Raw genomic sequence first — 18,372 nt, 5'->3', positions numbered from 1 at the left:
AACCAAGCAAACTATAGCATTTCACTCACCTGCCAATGGTATTAACGCATCTGCCAGGCGTACACAGCCCAGGCATGGCGGCACATTCGTCCACATCTCCGTATATATCCGGTCCCACCATGGAGTCTCCCCCTCCCGTGCCGCCACCCCCGCCACCCCCGCCGCCGCTGCCGCCGCTACCGCCGCTGCCTCCGTGGCTACCACCTTGCCCTGGTGGGGTGAGGTTCTCAGGCGTGCAGAGGTCAAGACGTTCTTGGGTGCCTGGTTGAGGGCAGAGCTCGCACTCCGAGCCCCACGCTACGCCAAGTGTGCAGCAGCATATCGCTCTGGGATTGACAAGGGAAAAATATATAGACCATAGAGCTACACTTCCTGGACTTAAGTAATATCATGTTATATTACTTAAGTCCAGGACAATAAGTACAGTCGACATATTTAATGTCATTAACCTTGATTTAATTTCATTATTTTACCTTTAATGCGACATTGGCCAAGTTTCAATTTGTTGGAAGGTTGTTCACCTCCTGGGATTGCGCAAACTCGGATTACACGCATTAGGACCAAACGAAGGTATTAAAATGATTTGCAATGAGCTTGCAAGGAATTAATTCTTCGAATAAAATCCATTTGATTGGCCTAGTGGGCTGTGATGGATTTTTAGTTAGTAGAATTTTAAGGAGGTACATGATGCCCTGACAGGGTATCATGTACCTCCTACTTTACAAATAACACCTATGTATTGTAATGTACCTGATTATGCAAATAAAATGAAATGAAATGAAGATGAAACAGGATATGATGCAGGTAATCAGCATAACAATGGCTGACGCTGACACATGCAACGAAAAGTGACGTGATTATTTAAATTTCGATTGGCGATTTGTATAAATAACCTGTAGTTACTTACTTGGTGACCTGAGTGGGCGCGGGCGGCGCGGCGGCGCGCGGCCACGGCTCCGGCACGCAGCGCCCGCCGACCAGAGAGCGGTAGCACTGGCCTGTACGTCGGTCTGTGCACAATACTCGTGTTAATATACACTGTATTAGGAGATTCTAAATAATATGTGACGTTTTCAACCAAAAGATACCACATTGTCGCTTGCCGATAAGGTTGATTTCAAATTGAAGCTTTATGGAAATAGCGACTTATTGACAACCGACAATAAGTACCCTTTTGGATGATAATGGCACATAATGTTTTATATTGACATTTAAAAGCCACGAAGAAATAGCGTCGATTAAATATCAAATAGAATAATCTAATTTAATAACTTTAAACGCACGTTTCGTTTGAAACCAAGTCAAGATCAAGTGCGGGTAGTTCGCAAAACCCCCGCAGCAAGATGATGTTGATACAATTCCCTGTGATCGTGAACATAACGTCACGTTTGAAACGTCAGGCCATAAATAAACGTAAGTTTTTACGCGATTAAGTTCCGTGCTAGTTTAAAATTATGAGTGAAAATCGTGTTAGTTTAAATCAATATAATCTAATAACGTTGAAAAACCCCACTCAATAATGAGTCAAAATCACAAGCGTTTCGAACGCCTAATTTCTTTAGACATTTTCGATTAGGTAGTCAGGAACACAGGTTCCTGACTACTTACACAGCACAGGCTAAACAACCAAAAATATCATTAAAATGATGAAGCCCTTCGTCAAAAGTGTCTGAAGAAATTAGAAGCACAAGAATGCCACGACAAGACACTGATTCCTTGCGGATCTGACATATAAATATGTAACTCCAATGTGAGACAAAACTTGAACGGTTCCGTTGTCCTAATCGTTTTGTAAATGTACTCACCGATGCACGCGGTGCCGTCGCTGCTGAGCTCGAAGCCCGCGTCGCAGTCGCAGGTGAACCCGCCGTCCGTGTTGACGCACACACCGGGCGAGCAGCGAGACTCGTCCTCGCACTCATCGATGTCTTCGCAGGCGTCCTCGGCGTTGTGCGGCGCGGCCGTTCGACGGTAGCCTATTATTAACAATCTGTGGTTATATAGAAAGCGCTTTCAAAGTTTATTTTAATATATTTTGCATTAATCTATAGTTTATCAAAGGACTGTCTCATTTCAAACATAGACAGAGAGAATCATACTATCTTTGTCTTACACTAGTATTAGTACCCAAAAGAAAAGGATCAGTATTTTGGTTTGACCATGCAACTATATATTGCAACCATATAATAATAATAATATTGCCAGTAACTGCAACTAACAAAAGCAAGTGATGGTGTGATTACAGGAATAAAGAATATATGTGTTCCGTCGGCAGCTAACGTGTAACCATACGGACACACGGGTTCACTATGTGTCACAATGTAAGTATAAATAGGTAACGCTTTCTGAATAAAGGTCAGTATTTACGCAATAATCGTGTTGTTTACTTGCTGCCCTACTTCTTGCTCCACATGGCGACCCTGCCAAGTACATATCGTTTGAGAAATGACCAAATAACATACCTTCAGGACACGTGCACTTGTACGACCCCACGACGTTCTCACAAGCGTGCGGGCACGGCGAAGGGTCCGCGGCACACTCATCCAAATCTTTACAATGTGTTCCATCGGCAGCTAACGTATATCCGTACGGGCACACGCATCGCCATGAACCGGGCGTGTTGTGGCAACGGAAGGAACAGCCCGCCATGCCTTCGGCGCACTCATCAATGTCCACGCACGTCTGTATTAAAAAGACGTGATATTTAACCTTTTGGACGCCAATGACGGATATATCGGCATCGCAGGTCCAATGCCAAAGACCGATTAATCCGTCACAGACCACAGAGCAACATAGACCTACGTGCATGTGCATAAAGTTCAATTTCAGTTTTGACACTTCGGTGACGTGGCGTCCGAGCGACAGGTTTTGTGATTGACACAGGTTAATTTGGTCCGATCTATACATATGTAATTATGAATACAGGTTGGCTAAAAACTAAGTGCATTCCCGTTGCCAGGGAGGTTTTGGGATCATACTGAGCAACTTTTACTATGGGACCAACCACGAAATCGCGAAAAAAAACCCACCCATAGAAAATAGACTAGCCAAAATGTATGAAACAGCCAAATGTTTTTTCGCGATTTCGGGGTTGGTCCCATAGTTACAGTTGCTCAGTATAATCCCAAAACCTCCCTGGCAATAGAAATGCACTTACTTTTTTTTAGCCATGAAAAAAAATCAGATTAACCATTTGCCATCTGATAAAAATGACTTTGTTCAACATTCCTCTGAAATTGAGATTGCATATCTGTTTTGAGATTGACATAACATGCTAGTAGTAACTGATGCTTATTTTTCAGTTCAGCTGATTGGAAAGGAAACTGTCTCGGAATAACATTATTTGCAAATAAGAATCGAATTCAAAACTTATTTTTAATTAAAAATAATATAGAGGAAGACAGAGGACTTAGCCCGGCAGTGGGACACAATGTACTCTATAAAAATATATATACCTACCTACTTAGACAATTTTTTGTTAAATTGAACTCACCTGCTCGGGTCCTTGCATGAAGCCCTGGTTGCAAGTACACTCGTACTCTCCAGGTTTGTTGGTGCAAGTCCCGTTGCCGCAGATGCGCGGGTCGACGAGGCATTCATCTGCGTCCTCGCAAGCCAGGCCGGTGGCGTCCAACTGTCAAAGAAATCAATACCATAGAATAAGTAATAGTATTATCATAGAGTAACTTATACTAGAGCGGTACTGTCATAGTAAATTTTGTAACCCCAGTAAATTCACTGCCATCTGTCGACACACTTTAAAACTAAAATTGAAGATTTATAAAAATACGATAAAATGTATTTAAATATGGATAAATGATTTTTTTATTTGCATTAATTATTTTTATATGATTTTGACCCATGTTCTTTCACTGGTATGCGTTAAAATTATAAATAACAAACGAAACAGTCAACGCCCTCTATACGAGTGTAGGCCAAAACTAGTGGCGCCATCTGATCGAGAATCAAATTTTCGTGATTTTCGAGGCACGTTTTTTCCTTAGACTGTATCCATCTATTACGGAGTTATATCTATCTTTGGTATTATCATACAGAACGCCCACGCACCGCCCCGCCCCGACTCGAATTACCTCGCCCCGCGACAGCGGATTGACGGCCGTTTGCCGGCCGCTAAGTACTATTTTCAAGCAACTTACTCACACTATGACGCATGCCGCGTGTACAGACGTGCTGTTCACACATAGAAACGCAAGTAATTTTTGATGTATAGCGTGTCCGCCCTGTGTCAATACCTAAACACTGGAAATACAGTGAGTGAGGTTTAAATTTAATGTTCCTTTCATATGGCTGTTTGGTAAGTAGATATGACGAGTACGATCAGCATCAAATAGAATAGCAACGGCCAAATTAGCCAAATTTAAATCTCTATTTAAGTCTCTTTAGAGCCTATTGTACTTGCTTCTACACCAGCAGTCTGTGGGCAGACTATACGCGTAAACGGTACAACGCTCTGCGCGTTCAATATAATAACGCGTACAGGGTGCTGATGGGGCTGCCTAGGTTCTGTAGCGCGTCAGGGATGTTCGCGTAGGCGCGGGTAGACTGCTTCTACACCACTATGCGCAAGAGAGCAACCTCCCTGGTGCGCAGAGTCCGGGCTAGCTCCAACAGCATCCTGACCATGATTGCAGACAGGGTTGATGGTGTTTATTTGAACAACTGCTGCCTCATTCATGTGCGCAGGAACTTATAAATATTTAAATCTGTAAATAAATATATACATTTTGTCAATGTCAGCCGTCAACGTCAAACATATTTATTTTCTATCACATAATATTTTGATAAAAATCAATGTAATATTACAGTTTTAGTGCTAATTTTATCATGGATCAGTTTCGGAATTTTCAATAACGTTGTATAAATGCTATCTACGTAAAATGTGTGCGAAAAAGTGTAGATATCAAACATAACGAGTTGGTGATTTCTAGACTATATTTTTGACTCGGAATCAGCGTAGATAATTAAAATTAAATCAAAGGATAATAAATATAAATTAAAAGTGCATTTACTTCTTTAAAAGATGGCGACACCAATATATTTACACTGTGGAAAATGTTTGGAAAGAATAAATTCGAGGCATTATCTGAAATGCAGCATGTGTTCGAAGTGCTATGACCTTGCTTGCACTAATGCTGAAAAACGGTACAATATAATGTCGGCTCAAAGCAAAAAGAACTGGAAATGTTATGATTGTGTAACCAAAAAACACAAGTCTGACAACACTGAGACCCCGGTCAAAACAGATTTAGTTGACGATCTGAGGAGTTCAAATGTGACCTTACGAAACAAGGCTTTACCTAAATCTCAACTATCACCGCAAGTATCTTCACCGCCTGAGCACACTGGTGAAGCGGCGGTAATGTCCTCCGAACTAATTATAGAAATCCGACTACTTCGAGAAGAAATCAAAGCTTCGCGAACGGAAATGCAGGAATTTAGAACTTCCGTATCGAGGCTTACTGCTGACCTAGCAATGAACAATAAAAGAGTTGAAGAGCTTTCAGCTGACCTTGCAATGAGCAATAAAAGAGTTGACGAGCTTTCAGCTGACCTTGCAATGAGCAATAAAAGAGTTGAAGAGCTTTCAGCCCGTATGGACGCTGTTGAGCCCGTCCAGCGGGATAATATAAGCATTAAAAACAACCACCTTGAAGAAACGATCGCCAGTCTGAAGATGGATCTCAATGACCGTGATCAGGAAATGCTGTGTAACGACGTCGAAGTAGTCGGCATCCCGGAGGAAGACAACGAGAGTACGTTACATCTTGCTCACATCGTGTCTAAAAAATTAGGTGTACAACTGGAAGAGCGTGATATTGTAAATGCAGAGCGCGCCGGAGTAGCGCACCGCAGCGAAACGCAGGACGGCAGAACTCCTCGGCCCCGTCCGATCGTCGTGCGGCTGGCACGCCGCTCGCTGCGTGACCAGTTATTGGCTGCGGCACGGACCCGGCGAGGCGTCACCACGGCTGACATGGGTTTGTTGTCATCTGTAAAGACCTTTTATGTCAACGAAAGATTGACGCGTCACAATCGCCAGCTTTTTTATAAAGCACGCGCCGAGGCCTCGCGTTGCCACTGGAAGTTCGTATGGACGCGCGATGGGTGTATTTACGTGCGCAAGGAAGAAGGAGCCCCACGGCGGCGGTTGCGCATTGAGGCGGATATCTCGAAATTTTTTGGTTACTAATATTGTTTGTTCACTTAGCTATTTTAAAAATTCATGATGTAGTGTATTATGCAAATTTTAAAATTCTTTCTATATTGTTTTATAAGCCAATCAGTTCTTCAGCTACTCCTATTTACATATTTTATCTCAATGTGTGTAAAAACAGTTTACTCTTTCTAGTACTCGTATACCAAAATATGTTATGGTACGACAAACTCATACCAAACGACCGCTCATGTGAAACTTACTACTCAAAACTAATTTATAAACTTGCATCTCATTTCACAATATCTTACTCGCACAACACGATAATTACCTTAGGCAGGCGCCACGTGACATTACTCTGTAAGCTGCTAAATAATAGCAAGCACATCCATATTACTTTTTCTTTCAAAATTCAATTCGTTAAAAACAAAAACATGATTATTGGACTGCTTAACCCAGGTTCTCTTGGCACGCGTCATGATGAGTTTCTTATTGCTATGTCGAGGTATAATGTCGATATAATGGCGATTAACGAGACATGGCTGCGCACGGGCGAGGAAGGCCGCGCGCCAGCACCCCCCGGCTACCGCCTGCGCCACATCCCGCGCCCTGCGGACGTACGACCGCGTGGAGGGGGAGTTGGATTCTATATCCGCAACCGAGTTACTACGCGAGTCATTTCTCACCCGCCAGCACATTCAGTAGAACAAATGTGGTTAAGCTTTAGCATCAATGGTACTAAGTTCGCTATTGGCACCGCCTACCGACCACCGTGGCTCAACCCTGACTTATTTTTTGATACCCTGACCGAAAGTATTGCTTCCATTGGTGAGATTGACAACTTGATACTACTTGGCGATTTTAATATCAATATTTTGGACGTCCATAATGCTAGCTCTAAGAAAATGTTAGAGTTCTTAAACTATATGAATCTTACACAACATGTAGCTCAGCCAACTCACTTCACTGATCACAGTGAAACATTAATTGATGTTATCTGTTCCAACATGCCCGTAAGCAATATTAAAGTAAATCATATCCCGACTCTAAGTAGTCACGCGTTCCTCACGTGTGAAATACACGTAAAGAAACAACGAATTCCTCGCAAACTTCTGACTTACAGGCCACTCAAGGATATAGTACAGGATAATTTAAATAGCGACATACATTCCTTGGCGTTACATAATTTCTTGACCGGAAATGTGAATGACATGGTTAAGCAATTTAACCATGGCTTAATCATGTTATTCAACATTCATGCACCTGTCAGACAGACTTACGTAAAAGACTGCTCGTACCCATGGATCACTTACACCATTAAGGAAATGATGAAAATACGCGATGAAGCTTATTCCAGATATAGACTGACCAAACTTGACTCTCATAAAACGTACTATAAGGATCTGAAAAATATAGTCAACACAGCATTGCAACATGAAAAAACCGCCTATTTCAATCGTAACATCAATCTTATAAAAAATCCCCGCAATCTATGGAAAAACATTAAACGAAACGTGGCTAACTTTAAGAAATCTGATTTTCAATTACCTAAATCCCTGTGTAATGCTGATAAAATAAACGAATACTTCTTGAAGCTCCCTATTACTAACTGCATTAGCATATCTATTCTGACATACTTTGAATTTCACAAATTTAGCAATAATATTTTTAAATTAGAGCCCGTTAATGAATTAACAGTATTTAATATAATAAAATCCATTACAACCCATGCACAGGGCAACGATGGACTCAATATAAATATGGTTTCAATGACTCTTCCAACAACACTTTCTACAATAACTGCTATAGTCAACAAATCTCTAGAGACTGGTATATTCCCTGACGAGTGGAAAGTCGCGGTGGTTAAACCCATTCCTAAAACCTCAAATCCTAGTGAATTCAAAGAACTTCGTCCTATCAGCATACTTCCCGTGATATCAAAAGTATTAGAAAAAATTGTTTGCGTTCAAATGACGGCGTTTCTTGAGGCAAATAACATCCTGCCAAAAAAACAATCAGGATTCAGAAAGCTCCGCAGCACTACCACTGCGCTTATAGATGTGGTTGATGATGTTCTAGTTGCACAAGACGCTGGTGAGGCAACAATACTGGTGTTACTTGACTTCTCTCGCGCATTTGATACGATTGACACGACTCTACTTTTATCTAAACTAGCCTTCTATGGTTTTGACACCTTGGCTCTGAGATGGTTTCATAGTTACCTTAGCGATCGCACGCAGTATGTCAAAATTTGTCATGAGGATGGCACTGAGTTAGTTTCAAACACATTACCTGTTACTAGAGGTGTTCCACAGGGTTCGATTCTAGGACCCATCCTATTTAGTTTGTATAGTGCAGATGTAATTAGTAACATACAAAATTGTAAGTATCACATATACGCGGATGACACTCAGTTATATATATCTTTCAAAACTAATGACACAAGTATAGCTGTAAATAAACTTAACGATGATTTATCCAATATTGTCAACTGGTGTCTCCAGAATAATTTGCAATTAAACTCTTCAAAATCTAAATTCATGTTGTTAGGTACAAACAAACAGATTGAATTAGTTGCAGGACATAACCCACAGGTTGCAATAAATGGATCGCTTTTAGAGAGAGTTGTTGAGGCTCGTAATTTAGGTGTATTAATGGATGAGTCTTTGAGATTTGAGAAACATATCTCGCAAACAATGCGCAACTGTTTTTACCGTCTCAAGGTGCTGTACAAAATCCGTGAGTGTCTCTCTGTTGACATGCGCATTAAGTTGAGTGAGGCACTCATACTGTCAAAACTTAATTACGCAGATGTAGTCCTCAGTGGACGCTTACTGGGTCGGACTAAGAAAATGCTGCAACGAATTCAAAATGCTTGTGCCCGTTTCTGTTTTCCCATTCCTCGACGTGCTCACATCACTCCTTTTTTAAATCGATACAATCTGATGAATATGGCCTCCCGTAGATCTCTCCATTTTGCGACCTTACTTTTTGGTATTATAAAAAATAGACAACCCTCTTATCTTTATGACAAAATAAATTTTTCTCAGCGTCCTATGAGAGATGCAACACGCCTTATACACCGCACAACACATTGCACGGCTGCCTTTCGTGGCAGCTTCCGTTTTGCTGCCACAAAGTGCTGGAACGACTTGCCAAGTACCAGTACCAGTACCAGTACGAAATTGTTTATCGGTCACCTCTTTTAAAGTTAAACTCCGGAATTTTCTACTAAACAAACAAAAATTGTAGCACTTATGCAACCGTGCACACTCACACACAACTCACACTCTCACACACTCAGTCACACTCGCACACACACAAACACATACACACCCGTTCGTGTTCGACGTGTTCTTTAGATTTCTTTTTTCTAACTTATATTAATTGACTAGCTTTTTCCCGCGACTTCGTCTGCGTGGAAATAAGTTCCAACAGTTAGACTATGTATAGCGGCTGGATAAAATGTAATGACAATAATTTTTAGAATATGCTTAATTGCTAACACCAATTAACAGGCAATTCATTAATTTGTTACATACTTAATTTTATACTTATTTCTGCCACCTAGTTAGTTTTAGTTCTAGTTTTAGTTTTAGTTTTATCAGGCCTCACTGAAAATCAGCGTCACGTAGTGAGTCCTATGATTCACTTCGGGACATTAAGCTGAGTGAGGACCTTTTAGCACAATTCTGTTAGTTTATATTCTAAATGAATGTTATTTTATGTTGTTTTTAGTTGTTTTTTTTGTGCTAATAAATATTTCTTATTCTTATTCTTATTCTTATATAATACGGAATTGATAATAATAATAATAATATAATTAATTTTGCTGTTACTAACCGTAGTATAAGATTACCCATAAGCATTACTAACACTGATTGATCCTAGTTGGTCGTTGAATAAAGATTTTTTTTTTTTTTTATGCAGATCAAACCAGACAGGTAATTTCAGCCATTGCGTAATTTCAGCCCTGGCGATAACTCATATAAATACATAGTAACGTGAGGAAAACAGACATACTTGATATCCGTCAGGGCACTCGCAGCGGAACGAACCGTCCGTGTTGATACAACGGCCGCCGCGACAGATGTCTGGACGGACCTCGCACTCGTTCAAGTCCTGCACATAAAATAGTACTTAATAACACGGAAGCAAATAACAGACAGACAGACAGACGCAGGAGTGATCCTATAAGGGTTCCGTTTTTTCCTTTTGAGGTACGGAACCCTAAAAATAATAATATTGAATGTTAGTTTTAGTTTCTGATGATTAAGTTGAAGTTATGATGTTGATGCCACAGCTAAAAGAAAAACAAACAAACTAAAAAAACTATAATCTGGCAAGCAAATATATCAGTAGAAAAAGCAAAATAGAAGCGAAATCCTACATTTATATGTAGGTAGAGGTACCTATACGGTTGGCGTCTACTATCTTCGAATTAGTTGCCATATTGTAATAAAAAACATATTTTCGAGACTAAAGTGTACAGTTACATGGGAAGTGTTGTGTATACAGATATTTAGGCAATAGTTTTCTGCTTGAAATCTTCTTACCTGAGTGATATTAGGGCGACCCATGCCTCCCTGACAGATACGCAGGAACTCAGGTGTTTCGGGTGGAGGACAGCGCTCGCATCTCCGACCCCAAGCTGCACCTAAAAACATTACAACAGGGTTAAAAATGCGGGGTCGCCTTCTTTTGGACCCTAATAAAAGACTAGTATATCTTTAGGAAATTCAAAACAAATATTCGTCATACTGGATGAAACCCAGTATAAGCCCAGTATACTTTACCACAGTATAGGTTATACTTAAAAAAAAAAAAAAAACTAAAAAAAAAAACAATATAATACTACTAGGTACAGAAGATTCACTCCCTAACAAAACGCGTCTACTACGCGCAAGGTGGCGCAAGCGCGTGCAGGCGTCCGTTCCATAGCGGTGTGCGGCAATTACTATGGCAAAACCTCAAAATTGAGGCGGCCGCAGGTACTTGTAGAGACGCGACTAAATCGCGGAGTGAGACACACCTGTCAGCTGTCACCAGTCATACTCTGCGTAGTGACTTTATAGGTCCTACTGAATAACTTTTATTATATCACCCTGTATTTTAAGCTCTTATGCTAGTGTTTTTGCAATTCAAACCCTAAAGTAGTGTCAATAGGATTGAAGGTTTTATCGAGATCTACACCGACGCAGTCGCTGACTAAGGCTAATCGTATAAAGAATGAAACATACCGTCGGAGCCACTCGGGGCGGGACAGCTGCAGCGGGCGCGCGTCATGGCAGCGGCCGCCGGGCCTACCGCGAACCAAGTTCGACGTGTTGCCTCTCTGTCGCACTAGTAAATCCGTACGTAAGTGCGACAGGGAGGCAACACGTCGAACGTGGTTCGCGGTAGGCTCTAGTTGTCGAAGCACAGCTCTTTGGTAGTACTATCTACTCTGTGGTAGTCGTGTAAACATACCGTCGGAGCAGCAGCACTCGGGGCGGGACAGCTGCAGCGGGCGCGCGTCGTGGCAGCGGCCGCCGGACCAGTTGTCGAAGCACAGCTCTTTACGTTCGTCCACGCAGATTGCCAAGTCTTCGTAGAAGCTCCAGCCTTCGGGACATTCGCATCGGTAACTACAAAACAAAATTAGTATACTTTTAACAGTCCAGTGCTACGCTACGTTTATGTTACTATCAAAAACGGTTATTTTCCATGTATAAGATAAGATTAATTTCTAAAGTTCAACTTATGTAGGAGACGATTTTCTAGTTTAGAGCACCTTTCCTACGGGGTCAATCCCAAAATGGCGAAAAAAATATAAATAGACAAGATCTACAATATAATTGGGCAAATGTATGAAACAGCAATTTGTTTTCCTGTCTTTCGAGGCCGGACACATACTAAAAGTTGTTCAGTGTAGCCAACACAATAACCCCTCAGTGTGGTAAAACAACAAAATCATCGTGTATACAGAAACGCTGGTCATACCCGCCATTGAAGTTGTGGCAATCGCCGCCGGCACATACATCCTGTATCTCGCGGCACTCGTCCCGGTCCACGCAGCGTTTGTTCACTAAACGCCAGCCTTTGCCACACGAACACTCATAACTGGAGCAAAAAATATGTGTTTGTTAAAAGGTTGGTTAACTTACAACAAAAAAAACTACAAAAGTTACAATTCCATGATTTTATGGTCTAAATCAGCAGTTTCACTTTACCACATTATGCTTTACAACAGCATATATGTATAAGATCTGTAATTATCAGGTTTACGGAAGTTGTTAAACAATTTCTGGGCATGTAAATATGACCAAAATGTTCTTATATCCCTTTCTAGTTATACTGACCTGCCCATAGTGTTAGTACAAGACGGTTCGCCCTCTCTCCCACAAGGCTCCGGCGTTTCAGCACACTCGTCTACATCGCGACAGTTCCGGCCGTCGCCTGTGAGCGCGTAGCCGGGGGAACACTCGCAGCGGAATGAGCCTAGAGTATTGCGGCAGCGGCCATTGCGGCATACCATGCCTCCTTCGCGGCATTCATTTACATCTATGAAGAGAAAAGCAAATATTATGGTCAATATTTATTCAATCACAGTTATACCACATGTGGTTGATATCATCACTTCCAGATTCGAGTTCATTTACAAGTGGCACCAAATGTAATCTTATCCTGGTCACGGCACCAAATTGAAATCGCATCCGACGAAACAAACATGAACGTTTCATTATGTCAACCGAAAAATAGCAAATTTTATGGTCAATATTTATTCAATCACAGTTATACCACATGTGGTTGATATCATCACTTCCAGCTTCGAGTTCATTTACAAGTGGCACCAAATGTAATCTTATCCTAGTCACGGCACCAAATTGTAAACGCATGCGACGAAACAAACATGAACGTTTCGTCATTATGTCAACCGAAAAATAAGCCCCGGAGGATCTTCGTAACCAGTCAAGCGCTGCCACCTTCCAATGATTCCCTGCAGTATACGATCTGCGATTGATCAGATCATTAGTCCAATTAGTTATAGACTTTCTTTGGCTGCTTGCCCCTATTTACGGGACCTACTCACCAACACAGACCTTAGAACCTTTCTGCAACATGCGAGGTGCCTCACACTTGCTACTTAACTTCACACTCTCCGCAAGTCTCTGATCTATGTCAACGGCCTTAATTTTCTTTCAATGGCATTAACTTTCTGATAGAGTCTTATACCTTATCTTATATATTACCGATGCAGTCGTTGTTGGCGCCGGGCTTGAAGCCCTCATCGCAGTGGCACGTGTAGGAGCCGGGCAGGTTCTCGCAGGTGCCGTTGCGGCACAAGGGGCGCGGCCGCGCGCACTCGTCCACGTCGCGGCACGAGCCGTCGCGCAGCGTGAAGCCGGGCCGACACTCACATCTGATAAATATATAAGAAAGATGTATAATTGTATTATATCGAGGCAGCGGCACTCGTAAGCGCCTGGTAGGTTGCCGCACTGCGCTGGTCGAGAGAGATACTTAGTGCCCATAAACTCGTAATGTGACCAATCGGGCTTTTATAGTCAACTATCCTGTACGACCCGATCGTGTTCCGACAGTTCCCGTGCTCATACAGCCTCGGCTCGACGCACTCGTCGATATCTTCGTAGGTATCTAGGGTGGTCGACAGGCGGTACTCAGTAAGACAATGTACTTAGACGGCCTCTAGCTTCTACTCCAGACAACTGGTAACTAACCTGTAGGACCCGATTGTGTTCCGACAGTCCCCGTGCTCACACAGCCTCGGGTCGGCGCACTCGTCGACATCTTCGCAGGTATCGAGGCTGGTCGACAGGCGGTACCCGGGCGGGCAGCGGCACTCGTAGGCGCCGGGCAGGTTGACGCACTGCGCGAGGCCGCGGCACGGAGTCGAGATCGTGCCGCATTCGTCGACGTCGCGGCACTGGTGGGAGGTCGCGTCGTATTCGTAACTGGAATTAATAATACACTTTATAATTCGTTTTTTTTTTAAATATTATTTAATGTATAATATTGTCTTCGGTAACCGCGATAGTTACTCACAGTTCATAGTTTTATTTCATTATTTAGTGTAATTCTTACACCCCTTACATACAGTGAGTATTCTATCAAATTTAGTTTTAATGCAAATTAAAACTATAGTATGCTCTCAACCAAGTAGTTAAACCGTGACATGGCGACTTCTGATCAATTGATAACCGCCTTATAACTGAGTGGCGTCCATTTTTGTATGCAAAATTTTACGCGCCCTATCAAAATACCAGTTATATTGTGTTGCGAGAAACAACCAACCAATTTTATCTATATTAGGCAAGTGAGTATTACTGAAGCTAGCTGCATTAACATATCAGATTTTATAGAATTGGGATATGAATGGCATGCTAGGGATCGAATCTCACCCATGGTCGCATAAGCACGTATATCAAACAGGAGTATCCACATATCGTCCAGGCTTGCAGAGTTGCGGCATGATCGAACACTCATCAATAGGCTTAGTCTCATTATTAGTCGGGTACCTGTAGTTTCCTGGCTCGGCGCCACAGAACAAAGAATATTCCCGAGTGTTATTGTCCGGGCAGGCCTCGCAACACGCAAGGCTCGCTCAGGAGTCCTTTAGGTAAAGTATAAAAAAAAAAAACAATTCTCACCCATGGTCGCATAAGCACGTAAATCCAACAGGAGTGTCCACACATCGTCCGGGCTTGCAGAGTTGCGGCATGATCGAACACTCATCTATAGGCTTGGTCTCATTATTAGTTGGGTCCCTGTAGTTGCCCGGCTCGGCGCCACAGAACACAGAATATTCCCGAGAGTTCTTGTCCGGGCAGGCCTCGCAAGGCTCGCCCCAGGCGCGTCCCACGGAGCAACAGCACAGGTACTTGGTTTGGGGAACGCCGACGGCGGAGGAACAGCGCTCGGTGTCCGGGTCCCAGTCCATATAGCACTGCCGTTGGCGGACGTCGACGCATTCCTCTGAAAAGTTAAAAAGCAGATTTTTTTATTTGAGGACAATCGAATTAATAAATAAGTCTGTACCCGTTCGGTCAGTAGCGGTAGCATTGCTAACCGCTGCACAAAAGAAACAAAGGCTTTTGTTTAACAGATTACGGTCTGAGGTGTAAAAATCATTTGAAAAAATTAATACTATACCACATAGATCAGACCAGTTTGATGTGATACAAATCAGATACTTACTTCCACTAGGCATGGCGACGTATCCCTCCGGGCATAGACACACATAAGACCCCGGCAGATTCCTGCATACTCCAGGCCCGCATATCTCCGGTTCTAAGCACTCATCAATGTCTTCACATTTCCGCTGATCGTGTGCTAACGCCCAGCCTTCCCCGCACGCACATACGAACGAGCCGAACGTGTTGGTACAAGTTCCGTGCTCGCATAGAGCGGGGTGTTGAGCGCACTCGTCGATATCGGATAGGGTAACGACGTATGATGGCTGAAATGGGATGATTGGCTCAGTTAACACTATATTTCTAACATTCTTCTCAACAATGCCGATCTTTAAAACTCACCGCCTCACATAAGGTACGAAAATTAAATGAATTAAAAAAACCGCTAATCAGACAAAAAAAATACAGCCGATTAAAGCTAATTGTCAATGGCGCTCTCGTCGGTGTATTTTTTGGAGTAAAACTTCTTTAGGCGCGACTAAAGGGTAACTCGGATTTTTTTCCTGACGGAAGTAACGCTCAGTAGTGACACACGCACAACAGGACACACGTCAAACTGCCAACATAACGATAAACGTCATCGTCAAAGAAGTTTTACTTCAATTGCGCGTAAAGATTATACGCACACACTTTTTTTTGCTATGTAGATTAATTAACTTAGTCATAACCAGAGAAAATAAATAGTTTGGCCCAGGACTGTCTCATTTCAAACATAGACAGAGAAAATTATACTGTCTTTGTCTTACGCACCCAAAAGAAAGCGATGAGTATAATTTTCCCGGTTCTTACTTACTGAAAAGTTGTGTTTGCCAGACTATATATTTGGCAATATTGCCTATTCGCATTTTTATCAAACATTCTAACATGTCTCTTACCGGTTCCAGCACAGGTTGGTATCCAGGCCCTCCGGGGCACAGTTGCCGATAAGCCTCGGAGCCTGGCTCCGGGCAAAGATCGCAGTATTTGCCCCATGCAGCACCTGGAACACAACATTATTCATCAGTCCATCCCCGATGCCAATAAAACGGCTGTCAGAGGAATTTGAACCTTTTATATAATATGGCAGCACCAATGGACGTGAGGTGCAAGCAGTTCACTGGAGTACTTTCGAGAATGATCTTGATATAGTTGAAAAAAGTTTAAAGGGCATTTTTACAAGTTGTAAGTATTCGTAAGTAGAGACCACTGTCGAGAAGAAAAACAGTACCTAAAGGGAAAACTGAACAATCGGCTTTTCCCACCAAAATAGCTACGAACCTCTCATAAGCCTAATCGGGTTTCCATAGTATAGGGAGTAGGAGTGAAACCTATAAACCTAAACTTAGTGGGCTTCCGTGGGAATCTGTCCCTCGGGATTTTGAGCAGGCCTTCGGCGGTCACCTTGTTAGTGACCCTCTTATCTTTAAAGTAGGTAATGTTTGATGATCTTACCCACGGAGCAGCAGCAGGCAGCCATGGTTCCATCTTCAGAGAGCTCATCGCCGTTGAGGCAGTGTTCGGTACCCGACCGAAGGTCCACTCTGCCGTAGCAGCGCGCTTTCCGAGAGTCTGACAATACACAAAAAAAAGTTAAAACAAATGTACAATCAACAACGATCAAATTGCATCGTAATATTCCATAGCCCAGACGACGTCTCTACGACGACGACGAGACGGTGACTTATGACGTTGGAAATATGACGACCATTGGTGATTGACAATTGTTTGTGTAAATCTAAAGTATGAAGCCTAAGAACACTTATCTTTTACAAAGGAAATAATAATTAACAAGGTAAGCGTAGTTGGGTGCAGGTGGGTCTGCGCTAGCCTTCCACTTCATCTTCATACTTACAAGTGAGTTTGTAAAATAATGATTAAGCGCCACAGTAATGTTTTTTTTTTTTTCATTTATTAAAAAGGTGGTTTACACACCCAAACGGTTTACGGTGGTGTTTGGTGGAAATTTGGCGGGAACATGGTCGCCCTAAATTTACTTGGCGCCGTTCTGTGGAACAAGAGCTGTATTGGGGATGGGGTGGGAGGAGGTTACCCGAGCTGCCCAGGACATAAGTCAGTGGAAGAATATGATTCGAGCCCTACACCCCAACAGAGAATAACAGGATGAAAAGAAGAAGAAGAAAAAGGCGGTTTTGTCGTAGTGGTTATCAAAATTTAACCTAAATACTTACCGAAACAAGCGGTGCCGTCCGAAACTAACTCATAATTAGGCGGGCATCGGCAGATGTAGGATCCATCCGTGTTGATACAAGTGCCGTACTGGCACGACTGCGGCGACTTGCACTCGTCCACGTCCGTGCAGTTGAAACCGGGCATCACTGCAATATCAATCGTTTCAAACTAAAGTATAATAGGTACTTAAAATAATACATTAGACTAAACCCTAAATGACCTCAAGGTAAAACAATGTGAGAACAAAAGGGAATATCTGAATGGGGATTTATGTTTAAAGACAAAAAGCAAAAAATATGTTAAACAGTAATAAAAGTAGTAATTCATAATAGACTAGGTATATTGTAACAGACAAATTTTATTCAAATAGAACACTTTTGTGAAGATGGAAGAACTAAAATAGACTAGTATGACAAAATATAAAACTATAGAAAGAATTATATTTTTTTCTTAAGAAACTAGGTACCTATGCAATTCGTTTCTTACACACCTAACTACTCGTTTATTTATCTTATCTCCGTGCAATAAGTTTTTCGATCAGTTAACAACGACGATGATAATACTTAGGCCACTTAGCAAAGACTTACAGTCATCCACACTGTCGGACTGGTATCCCTTGTCGCATATACACTTAAACATGCCATATGTATTCACACAGCGACCGAACACGCACACGTTGTCAAATGTGGCGCACTCGTCCATGTCTGTAAAATACAATTATTATGAAATAAAACTATTTAAAGACGGATTATATCGCGTATAATTAATTTAAAATACATCCCGACGTTTCGAACCCTTTACAGCATTAGTAGTCGACAGCTGACAAGGAACCGA

General features: G+C 42.2%; 1 protein-coding gene across 1 annotated transcript in view; it reads right to left on the bottom strand.

Annotated features, from left to right (window-relative positions):
- Positions 1-18,372, bottom strand: part of LOC134749034 (fibrillin-2-like) — an 84,417-nt gene that overhangs the window by 11,572 nt on the left and 54,473 nt on the right. Inside the window, exons 33-50 of the mRNA XM_063683928.1 lie at positions 18,126-18,242; positions 17,538-17,684; positions 16,801-16,917; positions 16,245-16,348; positions 15,374-15,635; positions 14,827-15,151; positions 13,897-14,130; positions 13,408-13,577; positions 12,517-12,718; positions 12,158-12,277; positions 11,645-11,802; positions 10,732-10,832; positions 10,199-10,297; positions 3,494-3,634; positions 2,463-2,682; positions 1,806-1,976; positions 908-1,010; positions 30-326 (exon numbers count right to left, since the gene is read on the bottom strand). Of these exons, the coding sequence (XP_063539998.1) occupies positions 30-326; positions 908-1,010; positions 1,806-1,976; positions 2,463-2,682; positions 3,494-3,634; positions 10,199-10,297; positions 10,732-10,832; positions 11,645-11,802; positions 12,158-12,277; positions 12,517-12,718; positions 13,408-13,577; positions 13,897-14,130; positions 14,827-15,151; positions 15,374-15,635; positions 16,245-16,348; positions 16,801-16,917; positions 17,538-17,684; positions 18,126-18,242 (3,088 nt within the window). The remainder of the gene's footprint in view (positions 1-29; positions 327-907; positions 1,011-1,805; positions 1,977-2,462; positions 2,683-3,493; positions 3,635-10,198; positions 10,298-10,731; positions 10,833-11,644; positions 11,803-12,157; positions 12,278-12,516; positions 12,719-13,407; positions 13,578-13,896; positions 14,131-14,826; positions 15,152-15,373; positions 15,636-16,244; positions 16,349-16,800; positions 16,918-17,537; positions 17,685-18,125; positions 18,243-18,372) is intronic.

The sequence above is a fragment of the Cydia strobilella genome, chromosome 17 (assembly GCF_947568885.1).
Source record: "Cydia strobilella chromosome 17, ilCydStro3.1, whole genome shotgun sequence".
Lineage (NCBI taxonomy): Eukaryota > Metazoa > Arthropoda > Insecta > Lepidoptera > Tortricidae > Cydia > Cydia strobilella.
This window is presented reverse-complemented; position numbering and strand designations above follow the sequence as displayed.